The 13,280-nt window shown below is 54.6% G+C and overlaps 2 protein-coding genes across 2 annotated transcripts in view; one reads left to right on the top strand and one right to left on the bottom strand.

Moving 5' to 3' along the window:
* LOC103681983 (tripartite motif-containing protein 10) overlaps nt 1–859 on the top strand; it is an 8,209-nt gene extending 7,350 nt beyond the window's left edge. The window contains 1 exon segment of the mRNA XM_040644877.1: nt 1–859. This exon segment is cut by the window's left edge and continues 349 nt beyond it. Coding sequence (XP_040500811.1) covers nt 1–184 — 184 coding nt within the window. The 3' untranslated portion in view covers nt 185–859.
* Nucleotides 860–1,846: 987 nt separating this feature from the next.
* TRIM40 (tripartite motif containing 40) lies at nt 1,847–13,009 on the bottom strand. The gene is made up of 5 exons (XM_040645208.1): nt 12,665–13,009; nt 3,936–4,031; nt 3,281–3,433; nt 3,057–3,079; nt 1,847–2,904 (listed from the first exon to the last, which is right to left on the bottom strand). Exons 1-5 carry the CDS (start codon nt 13,007–13,009, stop codon nt 2,673–2,675), a joined length of 849 nt encoding a protein of 282 aa, XP_040501142.1. The 3' UTR covers nt 1,847–2,672.
* Between the last annotated feature and the right edge of the window lie 271 nt (nt 13,010–13,280).

The following is a 13,280-nucleotide window of genomic DNA, read 5'->3' as shown; positions in this document are numbered from 1 at the left end:
GCTGGCGCTGCGGGAGCCTCCCCGGCAGGTGCGCGTGTCCCTGGACTATGAGGTGGGCTGGGTGACCTTCGTCAATGCCGTCAGCCAGGAGCCCATCTACACCTTCACGGCCTCCTTCACCCGGAAGGTCTTTCCCTTCTTTGGGCTCTGGGGCCGAGGGTCTAGCTTCTCCGTGAGTTCCTGAGAGGGCCAGCCCTCCTCCTGCCAGGATGGGCTCACCAGAGGCCTGCACGGACTCGACTCCTGTAGGCTCGCCCGGGGGCAGACCAAGGACTTGCAAGGACGCGGTGGGGTGACCTCCCATGTGCTGATTAAGCCATTTCCCCGACACCCGGTGCATGGCCGGGGGCTCTGGGGACGCGGCCCAGCGGTGCCCAGTGGACCCAGGAGACCCAGGCCTGGAGCAGTTGCGGGATCTTAGACAAGGCACCTGTCCTCATGACTTCTTCCTCCAGAAAGATGAGGGTTCGCAGACGTGTAGCTTCGAGGAACGTTTCTCATGGGCTAACCGTGAACCAGGCAGGCTGGTAGCCACGGGCCGCGTGAAAATGAAAAGAAACTCTGTTTGCTAACTGGAGGAACTCACGGAGCAGACAGAGGCAGGAGGAGGACATCGCAGGGGGGCGACAGGTGCTGCCGGGTAAGGGCAGGAGGGTTGGCAGAGACCCCGCTGGCTGACCCCGTGGCCCTTGGGACACTGGGCCGTCCTCCACGGGAGACCCCGACACGGCCCGCGTCCTCCCTCCCACGGGGGCACGTCCGGCTGAGATGGAGGCCCGGCGTGTAGCATAAGCCAGGGGCCACACTCCACTGCGGGGAGCCCTGTTCCTGCTGCGGTGACCACCCTCTGAGCTCGAGAGCCCGGTGGTGGGAAGGGATGAGGCGCAGGAAGAAAACTGTGGTCCTCACGCGGCCTGTGTCCCGGGTGTTGTCTTCTCTCGTCTCAGCGGACCGCCGGCTCATGATGTCTGCTCCGCTTGGACACGACTGAAACGTGCAGCCCTCCCCGCTGAGGCCCCTGCTGGCAGACGCCAGGGCCCGGGGTTGCCTCTCCGCCTCGGGGGCAGGGGGAGGATGGGCGACCAGGGCTGCAGGGGCGGCTCGCTCCCTCTGGGCACGTTCCCATTGTCTGTAAATCACACTCACAGGAGACCTCGATATTCACGCACATGCGCACGTCTGTGGAGGATGGTAACGCCGTCCCAAGCCCCCGGCCTGCATCCCACGGAAGTGGACTGGGTTTCCTGTGTGTCACTGGGGTTAGCGGGGCCTGTTAAACAACGACTGGCCTGCAAGGCCCCCCGTGGGAGGAGACACGTGCTATGTCCCCTCGCACTGGTCCCCACAGGACATGCTCTGTCCTACAGTGAAGTGTGGGGCGTCTGCAGCCGGGATCGTGACCCTGTCTTGACTCGGAGGCCCGAACCGCTAGGGGGCTCGGCCTCGTGCAGGGCCAGGCGCGTCTGGTGAACAAGCCAACGCAGGCCGCACTCCGCACACCTGACCGCGTCCAGAAGGACGACGTGTGCTCCTCTCACTGAGAAATACGACTGCTGGTGAGTGGAGAGGCTCCTGTCCCATGTGACCTGACCTGACCTGAGGGGGCGTCCTGCGAGAGAAAGGGTAGACCCCGCCGGACACGTGACTGCTGTGTGCTCGGCTCTTCCCAGACCTGCCCTCGGGGTCCCCTCCCTCCCCAGAAGTGCTCACATCTGAGCCCCACCTCCCGGACCCCACCGGGAGGGGTGCAGCCCTGTCCTGACCTGACCACCAGGGGTCCCGGCTCGGATTTTCTCAGCCTACACTGTAGCCGCGCTTTGTTTCACCAAGAACAGAGACTCTCCGGTTAGTTCCAAAGAAAAGGAAAGCTTGTTGTAAGAACAGACGTGGAAATAAGGAAAATGGGGCTTTCCTCCGCCAGCCAGGCCTCGTGGGGAGCTCTGGCCAGGGTGCCGAGGGGCAACAGCAGGCGTCAGAGGGAGGGCATGGAGCTCGCCCGTGACCTGTGCTGTATGTTCACCCCTTCAACCCTCCCAAGGGCCCGTGAGGTGGGGGCGGCGTTAGGAGCCCCGCTGTGTACGTAAGAGAGCAAGACTCGCAGGCCGACACCGGCCCCAAATCAGCAGCAGCAAAGAGCAGGGACGCAGACTCCTCGCACATGGGGACCCAGCGGTTTGGCTGCAAGCTGCGCCCGTGACCGCCGGTGGTGTCAGCGCCCTGGGGCTGGCAGGTCGGAGGCTGGGGACCCGCATGCAGGTTGCCCGCACAGTTCACGACCTTGCCCAGCAGGACTGAGGGCCTTGCTCCCCGTGGGCTGCGGGCTGCTGCTCGTCCGAGGGGCCGCCTGCTGGTCCCCTCCCAGCTCGAGTCCCTCCGCCCAGCACGGCAGTCTGTGAGGAGTCCTGCCAGCCATGACCACACAGTCACGCCCTTCGCCGCATCCCATTCCCATCCTGCTCACGGAAGGGGGAGCCAGTGCGGGGGCACCGGTGCAGACGTGCGGGCCGCCTGAGCGTCTGGGGCCCCTGTCCTAGTACGAATCGTGAGAGGTGGGTACGGCCATCTGCTCACAGGCGAAACGGAGGCCTCGGGCCCTGACGTGTGCAGGGGCAGCCATGAGCATGAGCCTGGCTCAGGAAGGAGGCTGTGACCACCGTGCTCAGGTCAGAGGGTCAGGCATCAGGTCCCAGCCGCGGGGATGAGCACAGGGGGTCACGTTCGGGAGATGGGGGGTGAGGATACACTGGGCCGCCTCGCAGGGAGGGAGAGCCGGGAGGAGGCGGCGAGTCTGGGACGAGGTGGCCCGGGAACGAGCAGGCCGGAGCCGCTGAGGGGGGCGGAATGGACGTCTGGGCTCTTTTCTCCACCTGGAGGTAGAGGGCCTCGAGCTTCTGTGGCGCGCTCCTAGACACAGAGAAATCCTTCAGTGTGTTCTCCTGCATCGTCCACTGGCCGTGCTGCGTGACGGGACCAGCATCCCCCAGACCGCGGTGAGGCCCGAGCGCGGCTGTGTGTGTGGCTGTGCGGGCACGCGTGGGACACGGGACGGCTCCTACCTGTCCAGCAGCTCGCTGGCCTCCTACGAGACAGGGGAAGACAGAGACAGTCACAGCGGGTTCCCAGGGTTGCCACCTCCCACCCGTCCCCAACCTGCCACCGGATGTCGCACAGGGATCCCCTCCAGAGTCAGAGGGAGTAACCCTCCCAGCACCCGCTCCGCGTGTCGCAGGGAAGCCTGTCCCCCGTGTGCCACCGGTGGCGGGAGGGCCCGGGTCTGCACCTTCAGGGTGTCCACTCCCAGCCCCTGGATGGTCTTCTCCAGAGCTGAGACCAGGCTGCTGAGCTGTGCTATGGCCCGCGAGATGTCCGGGATTCTGGCCGCCGGCGTGTCCCCCGGCGGGTCCGGCCGCTGCTCGACGAGGGTGTCCTGCTGCTGGCTCTCCAGCTCAGCCTCCAGCCTGGGGGCCCCACAGTCTGCCTGGACCCACGGAAAACAGATTCCCTGAGGCTCAGCGTCGGATATTCCCGCGACAACGCTGGCGCCTGGGTGCTCTTGCCCCCACCCCACGCTCTGGTGGCACAGCCTGCCCTGCTGCATTGTCCCACCGCAGGCCTCGGGCTCCCTGCCCGTCACAGCGTGAGGAGAGGCCCCACATTTACGGACAGGCCCGCCGTCGGAGACAAAGGCCTGTGGTTGGTGTGATCTCCAGCGATGAGCTGCTTGTCAGCTCTGATGGTCACGCGAGCCGCGTGGACGGCACCGGCCTCCGGAGCACGTGTAAACACATGACGGGCCCAGGGCTGCCCTTGACCCGAGTCTCCCAGCCCGCGGACTCCGGGGCCGAGCCCAGCATGCGGGCATCTGGCCTCCAGGACCCCTCCCAACACAGCTGCTCCAGGCACCCAGTGGCCAGGACGGGGTGTCCGCGCCCCACCTGCCCTGCCCGCGGCTGCTCCTCCTGCTGCGCCCGGAGCCGGCGGAGCTCCCTCAGGTCTCTCCGGAGTCTCCTGCTCCTGCGGCCCAGTCGTTCCTAGAGAGACACGCGTGTCTGTCAGCCTGGGGCACGTGCCAACCCGTCCGCTACGAGGACAAGGGCCACTGCGCTCGCAAACCCCACGCAGGCCTGGCCTCTCCCTCAACGTCAAGTCCGCGTCCCGATGGGCCCGTGTCCCTGAAGCTACCGACACGCAACGGGTTTCAGGTCCTAAACAAACGGGGCTGGAGCTGCAGTCGACATGGGTTCCACGGCCGGAGGGGAGGGCGGTGGGGCGTCACGGAGGACAGCCCCGTGTTGGAGCGGCTGCAGGGGCACGTGCCCCGCGGGTCACAGGGCCGACAAAGCCGTGCTGAGCACACGGTCACACAGAGTGCAGGGACAGACCCACGTTTACAGAGGACGTTAGAAAGAAAACGCAGGACGTCATCAGCGAGGAAGGGGCAGGTCTGGAGAAGACCCTGTCGTGAAAGCCTGCGCACAGCGGTGGAGAGAAGCGGGGCCGGGCCCCTCCTGGAGCCGTGCGTGAACCCGACTCGAGATGGCTGGGCACCAAGCGTGAAGGTAAAACCGTAAAGTCAGCAGAAAATAACGTTAGAAAAGGAACCGTGGCCCGTGGGGAGGGAACGCCGTCTGAAATTGAGCTCCCGTCACTCACTACCGGGGCTCAGTGACACAGCCGGGACGGAATCAGCAGTGAAATGCCAGGCTGAGCGATGACAGCACCAGGCCCGTAAACCAAAAAGAGGCTCAGCTGTGGAACATGGAGAGGAAACCCCACGCGTCAGCACGAAGACGGAACCAAGGGCGAGGTTTGCGAGGGGTATGAGCGTTAATTCGCGGAAGAGGGCATGCAAAGGGCTGTCGTGCGTGCAAATTGGTACCCAAGCTCACCAGTGACCAGAGACACGGAAACCAACACGACGACGGAACAGTGTTTGACGCCCGTCAGACTAAGATGAATCAGGCACCCGGACAAGGCCGGGGCGAGGGCAGAATCCACGATGTGGGGACCAGCGGGCCGGCGGAGACAGGCACGGGCTGGGCCGCCGCGCTCTCCTCCGTGATCGGCGGTCCTGTCTCCGGGTGAGCGTCCCAGGGGCTCCCTCGCGTCGGCGCGATGAGGAGGGCTCACGACAGCACCGCCGTGCCACCAGAGACACGGGCTCACCTCCGCTCTGTCCGGGGAACCTGTGAGGGCGATGGCCGCGAGGAAACAAGGCCACAGGAGTGTTGTGACTGCAGGACGCAGGAATGCGCTCTCCCCAGCCATCTACAAACACGACAGGCCGCCCTGGAGGGGAGGCACGGCAAGCAACTGGGAAGCAAGCAAGACGAGAAGGGCCTTTGTGGGCTAAAGATAAGGCGTGCTCCAGAGTGTGGGTTTCGGCCCCTAGATCCTTCCCACAGCAGGTCAGAAAAATACTTTTAGGAGATTTTGTTGTTGCTGTTGGGTATTCTGAGGAGCATTTAAAAAATTTTTTTATCATTTTTTGCCTCATTTCCTCTTGTAAACTCTCAAAACGTATTGCTTCAGTAAAGAGAGATGCACAGGGAGAGGCCGGAGCAGGAGGACGTGACTTGGGAAGTCCTCCGGCCCTGAGAGTCTGTGGGTGAATCGAGGTCAAAGGCCAGAGGTCGGCAGAGACATCCAAGCAATCGGAAAGCCACGGTGGGCCGAGGACACAGGGATGTCGCCAGGTGTCACCTGCAGCACTTGGCAGAAGGAGGTGGGTGGGGGTAAACGGGCTCGTGGACGATCATCAGGGTCCTGTGGCCGCGGTGGAGGGCGATGGGGATGGAGATGTCCACGTGAAGGCAAAAGCTCAACAAGCAAACCCATGGCCCTCACCTCCCGACCGCCCATCCCCCAGCCTGCTCTTTCTCCACCCTCGCACCCCACCTTCCGGGCCCCACGTCCTCGGGGCCCCGGCGCTGCTCAGCCATGGGCTTGCTTCTATTTGGAAACCTCTCCCTCCAAGTCACCAGAGATCTCTGGGAATGAAATCCACCCCGAGGGCCTCCTCTACTTTGAGGTGACTGTTCACATGTCCCTCCCCATTTCCCCACCTCCACCCACCCTTCCTTGTCCTGGTCCCTCCCCCCGCTGTCCTTCTGCTTCTGTGCTTTTCCTGGGGAAGGAAGCCTTCCTGGGGATGCTTTTTTAACCTTTCTCTGTCTCCAGACTAGGCCCTTAATTTTCTATTCTGTAGGCTTCAAATTTCTTCCTAATTCCCAAAGACAGGTATTTTCCCCTAAGGGTCAACCCCATGTTTCCAGCTGGGCGCTAAGTCTCCCCTACCGCCTTATCTGCAGCTCAAAGTCAACATGGGAAGTCAAACAGCATCCAGCTCACCACTCTGTGCAGTCCACTGCTCGCGACCTCCATATTTCTGTCATTGGACTCACCACCTGCTGTCCTCCCTGCTGGACAGCTCAGTCATATTTCATCTTTGACCCGTGTTATTCCTCTCTTCAAAATGAGTTCTCATTACCAAAGGTGAGTCCAAACTCCTTAACCCCGTGTCCAAGGCTCTTGGGGACCTGACCCCAGTCTCCATTCCCAGTGCTTCCCCCTCCCCCAGGCTCCCCACTAACCGAACGACTTACATGTGGCTTCCTGAACACATCCCATGCGGTCACACCCCCTCTAGCCTTATCACCTGCTACCCTCTGCCAGGAGTGCTATCTGTCTCTGCCTGTCAGAGTCAGGCCGGTTCTCAGGATCCAGGTGAAAAGCCACAGTCGTACCTCCCAGTACAGTTTAAAATTCATTTTTTTAATTTAAATTCAATCAGCCGGGGCGCCTGGGTGGCGCAGTCGTTAAGCGTCTGCCTTCGGCTGGGGGTGTGATCCTGGCGTTCTGGGATTGAGCCCCACATCAGGCTCCTCTGCTGGGAGCCTGCTTCTTCCTCTCCCAGTCCCCCTGCTTGTGTTCCCTCTCTCACTGGCTGTCTCGCTCTCTGTCAAATAAATAAATAAAATCTTTATAAAAAAAAATAAATAAAAATAAATTCAATCAGCCAACATATAGTACATGTTCAATAATTCATCAGTTGCGTGTAACACCCAGTGCTCACTACATCACAGGCCCCCTTAATGCCGGTCACCCAGTTACCCCATCCCCCACCCACCTCCCCCCATCAACCCTCAGTTTGTGTCGTATGATTAAGAGTCTCTTATGGTTTGTCTCCCTCTCTGCTTATATAGTTTAAAATCTAATAAAGAGTTTGAAGTCAACTGCAAACACTACGTAAGTGAAAAAAGAAAGCAAAGATAGCAATAAAGATAAATGCATGAAATAATCAAAGGTAATACAGACCTATCATTTACAATATTCAAATGAATAAGGTAAAGTCCACTTTTTTAAAATGGGACCCTCCAGTTTTGCATTAAAATAATATTTAGTGGGTGAATGTTTTATGAATACACACTCATTAGAATTAAAAATAAAAATTGTACAAACTTTTGCTTTTCTAAAATAGCCATCAGGGAAAAAAGGACAGTTTGAAACACAGGGAATAGTGCAAGAACTCTTTTATTATAATGAATATTTTTAAAGGTTTGTGATCCTATCAGACATCAGATAAAATGTGGTTTTACAGTAAGAAAAACGAAACATAAGGGCATTGAGTAGTAATGAGACGTGAGAATCTAGCAACATTGGAATTCCTTCTCAAAAGCTTTGCTCACAAAATACATAACAGAAGTGGCTAACAGACCAAAAGTACATTTTCCTGATACAGTAGCCAAAACAAGTCACCAACTTTCAAAAATATGCTGCCTATGAAGCCAAAAGTGCCCTACAATATGAATAAGAATGAGATCACCCATTACATTTCATGGGGGGGGTGTTGATGACCAGGTCTGACATGTCCACACGGTCGTGCGTCTAGAGAATGTCACTCGCTCTCTCTGAAAACGAACCTTATAACACAGAAAGAGCAGTTTTTGAACTTTTTATTGTATTTTATATATTTTTTGTTTAGTTTTTAATTTTTTTCTCTTCTTTTCCTTTCCTTTTCTTTCTTTCTACCTTTCTTCAACCAACCTTCTCATAACAAGCAGACAAAAGCACACCTAGGTACTACCTTCCTATATGTATATTATTTTATCTTATATTATTTTTTAATTTTCCTTTTTTTAATTTTGTCATTTTCATTTTTTATTTTTTCTTCTTTCTTTCTTCTATTTTTTCTTTCTTTCTTTTTTTCCCTCCAAAATAACAAGATGGAGTAATTCAACCCAAAAGAAAGAACAGGAAGAAATGACAGCCAGAGATTTAATCAATGCAGATATAAGTAAAATGTCTAAACTAGAATTTAAAACAATGATTATAAGGATACCAGCTGGGCTTGAAAAAGCCTAGAAGACACTAGAGAATCCCTTACTGCAGAGATAAAAGAACTAAACTCTACTCAGGCTGAAATTAAAAATGCTACAACCCATATGCAGTCCCCAGTGGAGGCTGAGGATGAGCAAAGCAGAAGAGCAAATCAGTGATGTAGAAGATAAAACAATAGGCAATAATGAAGCTGAAATGAAGAGGGAGAGAAAACTATTAGATCACAAAGGTAGACTCAGGGAACGAAGTGATTCCATAAAGCGAAATAATATCTCCATTACAGGAGTCCTAGAGGAAGAGCAGGAAAAGCAGGCAGAAAGTTTATTTGAACAAATTATAGCTGAGAACTTCCCTAATCTGGGGAAGGAAACAGGCAGTCAAGTCCAAGAGGCACAGAGAACTCCCCTCAAAATCAACAAAAAGGTCAACACCATGACATATAGTGAAACTCGCAATTTCAGAGATAAAGAAAAAATCCTCAAAGCAGCTTGGGACAAGAGGTCCTTAAGCTGCAAGGATAGACACATAAGGCTGGCAGCAGACCTGTCCACAGAGACCTGGCAGGTCTGAAAGGACGGGCATGATATAGTCAATGTGTTAGATGGGAGAAATATGCAGCCAAGAATACTTTATCCAACAGGGCTGTCATTCAGAATAGAAGGAGAGATGAAGACTTCCCAGGACAAACAAAAACTAAAGGAATTTGTGAACCCTAAGCAGCCCTGTAAGAAATCTTATAGGGGATCCTTTAAGTGAAGAGAGAGCCCGAAAGTAACAAAGACCAGAAAGGAACAGAGACAATCTACAGAACCAGTGACTTTACAGGTAATACAATGGTACTAACTTCGTATCTTTCAATAATTAGTCTGAATGCAAATGGACTAAATGCTCCAATCAAAAGACATAGGGTATGAGACTGAATAAAAAAAAACAAGACCCATCCATATGCTGTCTACAAAAGACTCATTTTCAACCCAAAGACGCCTCCATATTGAAAGTGAGGGAGTGGAGAACCATTTATCATGCTAATGGGACATGAGAAGAAAGCTGGGGTAGCAATCCTGATATCCAGACAAATTAGATTTTAAGTGAAGGACTGTAGGAAGAGATGCAGAAGGACACAATATCATACTGAAAGGCCTATCCAACAAGATCTAACAACTGTAAATATTTATGCCCCTAACTTGGGAGCAGCCAAATATAAAAGCCGATTAATAACAAATGTAAAGAACACATTGATAATAGTACAAAAATAGTAGAGGACTTTAACACCCCTCTCACTGCAATGAACAGATCGTCTAAGCAGAAGATCAACAAGGAAACAAGGGTTTTGAATGACCCACTGGACCCGATGGACCAGATGGACGTCACAGATATATTCAGAACATTCCATCCTAAAGCAACAGAACACACATTCTTCTCTAGTGCACAGGGAACATTCTCCAGAATAGACCACATACTCGGTCACAAATCAGGTCTCAACCGGTACAAAAAGATTGAGATCATACCGTGCATATTTTCAGACCACAATGCTATGCAACTTATAGTCAACCACAAGAAAAAATTTGGAAAGACCACAAATGCATGGAGGTTAAAGAGCATCCTGCTAAAGAATGAATGAGTCAACCAGGAAAGTATAGAAGAATTAAAAAATTTTCATGGAAACAAATGAAAATGAAAACACAACAGTTCAGAACCTGTAGGATGCAGCAAAGGCTGTCCTAAGAGGGAAAGATATAGCAATACAAGCCTTTCTCAAGAAAAAGGAAAAGTCTCCAATACACAACCTAACCTTACATATAAAGGATCTGGAGAAAGAACAGCAAATAAAGCCTAAACCCAGCAGGAGAAGAGAATTAATAAAGATTGGAGCAGAAACAAATAATATAGAAATAAAAAAAAAAAACAGTAGAACAGATGAACGAACTTAGGAGCTGGTTCTTTGAAAGAATTAACAAGATCAATAAACCTGTATCCAGACTTACCAAAAAGAAAAGAGAAAGGACCCAAAATAATAAAATCATGAATGAAAAAGGAGATATCACAACCAACACCAAGGAAATACAAACAATTATAAGAGAATATTATGAGCAATTATACACCAACAGATTAGGCAATCTGGAAGAAATGGATGCCTTCCTAGAGACGTATAAACTACCAGAACTGAAACAGGAAGAAACAGACAATCTGAACAGACCCATACCCAGCAAGGAAATTGAAGCAGTAATCAAAACCTCCCAACACACACGAGTCCAGGGCCGGAAGGCTTCCCAGGGAATTCTACCAAACATTCGAAGATTTAAGACCTATTCTTCTGAAACCGTTCCAAAAAGTGGAAATGGAAGGAAAAATTCCAAATTCGTTCTATGAGGCCAGCATTACCCCAATCCCAAAACCAAACAAAGACCCCACCAAAAAGGAGAATTACAGACCCAGATCCCTGATGGACATGATGCCAAAATTCTCACAAATACTGGCCAATAGGAACCACCAGCACATTAAAAGGATTATTCACCACCACCAGGTGGGGTTTATTCCTGGGCTGCAAGGCAGCCGCGGGGCAGGCGTGGACAGCCTACCCAAGTCCTTTAAAAAGCAATGTACCACTTACAGCATTTAATTTACAAAACTTAATTCAAAGAAATAGAGACAAGGTGCGAAGTCTTAGTGAACTGTCCTGCCCACATCTGCTGGGGTCCTCCTTCACTGCCTCTCCTGCTGCCTCTTTGTCACCTCGGCTGTCCCCACGCAGCCTCTTGGAGCACACCGAGCCCCTAGTTTCACAGCTCAAATTGGGGTCCGACTGCCCGCCAACCCTCCCCTGTTCCTCCCCTGGGTTGTCTTTCCCAAGCCACACCTCCTCCTTGCTGGCCACACCCTTCACTCCGTGCACCCAACACTCACGCCATTGCCCAGACTGAACCCCACCGCACACCCCTCTGCTGCCCCCACCGGAGCCCCTGCTGCCCCCCGTTGCCCTGCGCTCAGCACCCCAGACACACCGCACGCCCGGCCTCCCGGCTTCTGGGACACTGCGCCCCTGCTGTTTCTCTGGCCCTGCCCCTGGTCGGTGGCTCCTTCCGAGTCAAGCGAGTCACCCTTGACCTCACATCGAAGTGATGGCCTTTCTCAGGACCTGGTCCTGCAAACTCTTCCTCTCTACACGGTCTCCTGACGACATTACATCGATCTCCTTGGAGGGAAACCCCTTTCTTCGGGTGGATCCCGCAGCCAGGTTCTGGGGATTCTGCCCCCGTCTCCCCGTGGAGATCCACAGTCCTTATCCAATTGCCGATCTAAGATCCTAAATGTGTCCCAACTTGGACTCGGCCTGTCTTCCTTCAAACCTGCCCTCCCTTCCATTACCCACCCAGCTTCTCAACCCAGAAACTCACGAAGTCACTTTGATCCCCTGCACCCACCCACCCACTCCTACGCTCTCAGTGTATCCTGTCAACTCAAACCCTAATTCCTCAAACATAACATGGCTTCTCCAGACGTGGCCTATTATGTCTCCCCCGGCTCAGTCTCCACACGGGTCAGCTTCTCTTCTTCTAGGTCCCCGCTGGGCGTCACCTGCTCCACGGGGCCCTCGAGCCCCACGGATGTCGGCCACCATCACTCCCATCCCAGACCCTTGTTTGTTTTCCTCCTCGCTCATAAGGAAACTCACATTTGCTTGATTTCTTTGCAGTTCTAATGTTATTTGCAGGATAGAAATACCATATGATCTCACTCACATGCGGTATTTCAGAAACAAAACAAACGAACAAAGGAAAGCGAGAGAGAAAACCAAAATCAGGCTCCGAGCTCTAGAGAGCACCGCGAAGGTCCGCAGAGGGGAGGCAGGTGGGGGTGGGAGAAGCGTGCTGGGGACAAAGGGCACTTGGGAGGTACGGAGGTGATGTCTCGCTACGCGGCACACCTGAGCTGACTCTTACTGTACGTGGACTGTGCTGGAGTGTACATTTTAAAGAGCATTGTTACAAAGTCTCAGGGCATACGTATGTCTTTGCAGGTAATTATCAGCATATGCAAACGCGATCACATTTCCCACCAAATTTCTAGCTCTGCCAAGCAGGGCACCAGGCAGTCTGGTCCCGAGAGAGCTGTGCGTCCTCAGCCCAAGTCCGTCCCGCAGACGTCCTGGGAACGCAGACCCCTATCAAGGCACCGACACCAACAGCTGCAGCACCGGGCACGTGGGAAAGTCAGGACAAGGTCCAAAGCAGGGTGAGGCAGAAGAGATGGGCCGAGTCCGCCCCTGAGCCGTGTGGGCAGAGGGCAGGAGGCAGCCGCTCGGGCAGCCGGTGCCCGGCCTTACCTTGTAGTGGCTGACCGCGCTCTCGATGGCCAGCTCGCGGTGCCCCTGGTGTTCAGGGGACCCCAGGCACTGCGCGCACAGAAGACGTCTGCTCTCCTCGCAGAAGTAGCTCACCTTCTTCTGGTGGCGGGGGCAGAGGTGGGCCGCCCCCAGCACCCCCTCGGAACAGGGCTTCCGGCACAGGGGACAGCAGAGCACCCTGGAGGCCGAGGCCTTTGCCACGTGCTGAGCCAGGCACCCTCGACAGAAGAGGTGTCCGCAGTCCGTGCTCACGGCCCCTTTCGGCAGCTCCTGGCAGATGGGGCAGACGCCCTCCCCCCGGCCGTCCTCCCACAGAGGGGCCATGGCCTCTGCCGGCCTCCTGTCCGCAGGGCCTCCGTCTCCAGCGGGGTTTTGGGGGCTGCACAGAGACAGTCCAGACAAGAAGGCCCGGCTGGAGGGACACAGCCCTGGGCAGTGGCGAGGGCACGACTCGGCCCTCCAACGTCAGGCAACTGCCCGCTCCCTACGAGCCCCAGCCCGACCGCACCCCAAGGCAGAGATCTCTGCTCAGCCTTGACGCACCCTCTCTCTTCTTAAGCTCTCTTTCTGTCTGTCACACGTCGGCAGGACGCAG

The sequence above is a fragment of the Ursus maritimus genome, unplaced genomic scaffold (genome assembly GCF_017311325.1).
Source record: "Ursus maritimus isolate PB19 unplaced genomic scaffold, ASM1731132v1 scaffold_30, whole genome shotgun sequence".
Taxonomy (NCBI): domain Eukaryota; kingdom Metazoa; phylum Chordata; class Mammalia; order Carnivora; family Ursidae; genus Ursus; species Ursus maritimus.
Note: the sequence above shows the minus strand (reverse complement) of the source record. Positions and strands in the feature narration are given on the sequence as shown.